Here is a 2,005-nt window from a genome sequence, read left to right as displayed (position 1 = left end):
AGGAGGACGAACATGAAGGTGGGACATTTTGTGGATTTCTCTTTTTTAAAGGAATATAATTTAAGAACTAAGGTTCAGTTAGATTAAAAAAAATCATTATCAGATTTACTTTTCAACTTTGGGAAATCATTATCAAAATTTCTTGTGTGGCTGAAGGATTAGCCACTATTCGTAATTGCATCTAGCATTTTCGTTGTCATAATTTGGGTAGTGCTAAGAAGATTTTACACATGTTTTTTACTCTCACGGTTATATATTAAGGTATATAAGATAGGATTACCATTCTATTTTAATTGCATATATGTTAAACAAGCATACAAAATGTTTGCCACATTCTACAGCTCTTTCCCCATAATAATATAGCCATTTTTTTTAAAGTAGAAATTTTGGGCCATAGTAGCTTATGCTTGTAATCCTAGCACTTTGGGAAGCTGAGGTAGAAGGATTGCTTGAGGCCAACATAGAAAAACCCTGTCTCTACAAAAAATAGAAAAAATTAGCCAGGTGTGGTATTGTGCATCTGTAGTCTCAACGACTGAGGAGGCTGAGGCAGGAGGATCGCTTGAACCCAGGAGTTTGTGGTTGCAGTGAGTTGTGATAACACCACTGCACTCTAGCCTGGGCAACCAAGTGAGACCCTGTCTCAAAAAAAAAAAAAGTAGAAATTTTGGCTGTTACACATACTAGTTTGGTGCATGGGCCTGGAAAAATTTTATTCTTGTGAGGTAAATTTTCTATAATCTTGGTTATCCTAAATAATTCAGATTTTTCGGGCAGGAACCTAGAGGCTATTTATCAGCATTGTTTGCAATAATAAAAAAATGGAACATTTTTTGTCAATAGAATAAATTTTAATATAACCATACTATAGAACACAGTATGCCATTAAAAAAATGAGGTTGATTGACATGTTAATATATACTGTATTAAGTGAAAAAAGATGGAGAGCATTGTGATTCTTGTTGCGTTTTATATGTATATGTTGTACATACATGCGCTCAAGTGTGCACATACATGTTGTGTCTGTCTCCTGCATTTCCCTTGGTTGTTTCCTGGAATAAAGCACAAGAAACTAAATACTGGTTGTTGGTCACAGGCTACCTTTTGGGAATAAGAGTGAGGAGATGTAAGCTTTTACTTTTCATTTTGTACTTTCTATAGTTATAATTTTCTGGCCTTATATTTTTATTAATATTTATTTTTAAATGTTAAAAGATGTTACGTGAGTAAAGAGAGTAGGGCCAAATTTTTACTTTCTTTTTTTTACAAAGAAGAAATATAATGTTTTCATAAATACTATTAAAATCTTTAAAGGAAAGGAAGTAAAAAATCTTAAAAGAAAAAGAAATATCTGAGTTATCCTGGAAATTTTAATAAGATATCCACATTTTTATAGAAGGAAGGTTCTATTTATTTTCTAATGTTTTCCAGGTCAATATTTAAAAATTTATTATTATGGGAAATTTCAGATATATTTAAAAGAGAGGATAATGGAATCAGTGAGTTCATTACCCGATTTTAACCATTACCAACTTATAACTGAACTTGTGTCATGTATACGCCCACCCATTCCACCCCCCCCATTCTCAACATAGATTTATTTTGAAGCAGATTCTGACATGTCATTTTACCTCTAAATACTTCAATATGTATCTCTAAAAGATAGACTCTTAAAACATACTCTACAGCTAATGGATTACAACCAGTTACAGATTTCTTTGTTCCTTCTCCAGTCCCACTGTTTCGCTTGAATAGCCTTAAAAAAAAGCACATACCATTATAACAAAATTTTGTTGGTAATCATCAGATACACAGTCATCCAAATTTCCTTGGTTGTCTTATAAAATCTTATACAATTGATTAGGATCTCAATAAGGCCTATCTATGTATTGTTATTGGTTGAGGTGTCTCTCTTCTTTACTTTAATCAATAGGTTCCTTCTTCCTTTTTGCTCTCCTTACAATGTTTTTTTAAAGAAATCAGGTGGTTTTATCCTGTAGTTTCT

At 32.3% G+C, this 2,005-nt stretch overlaps 1 protein-coding gene across 1 annotated transcript in view; it reads left to right on the top strand.

Moving 5' to 3' along the window:
- The window catches only part of DMXL2 (Dmx-like 2), a 181,885-nt gene that overhangs the window by 146,329 nt on the left and 33,551 nt on the right, over positions 1-2,005 (top strand). The window contains exon 19 of the mRNA XM_012658020.1: positions 3-18. Within this exon, the coding sequence (XP_012513474.1) occupies positions 3-18 (16 nt within the window). The remainder of the gene's footprint in view (positions 1-2; positions 19-2,005) is intronic.

Source organism: Propithecus coquereli, unplaced genomic scaffold, assembly GCF_000956105.1.
Source record: "Propithecus coquereli isolate 6110/MARCELLA unplaced genomic scaffold, Pcoq_1.0 Scaffold57, whole genome shotgun sequence".
Classification (NCBI taxonomy): Eukaryota; Metazoa; Chordata; class Mammalia; order Primates; family Indriidae; genus Propithecus; species Propithecus coquereli.
This window is presented reverse-complemented; position numbering and strand designations above follow the sequence as displayed.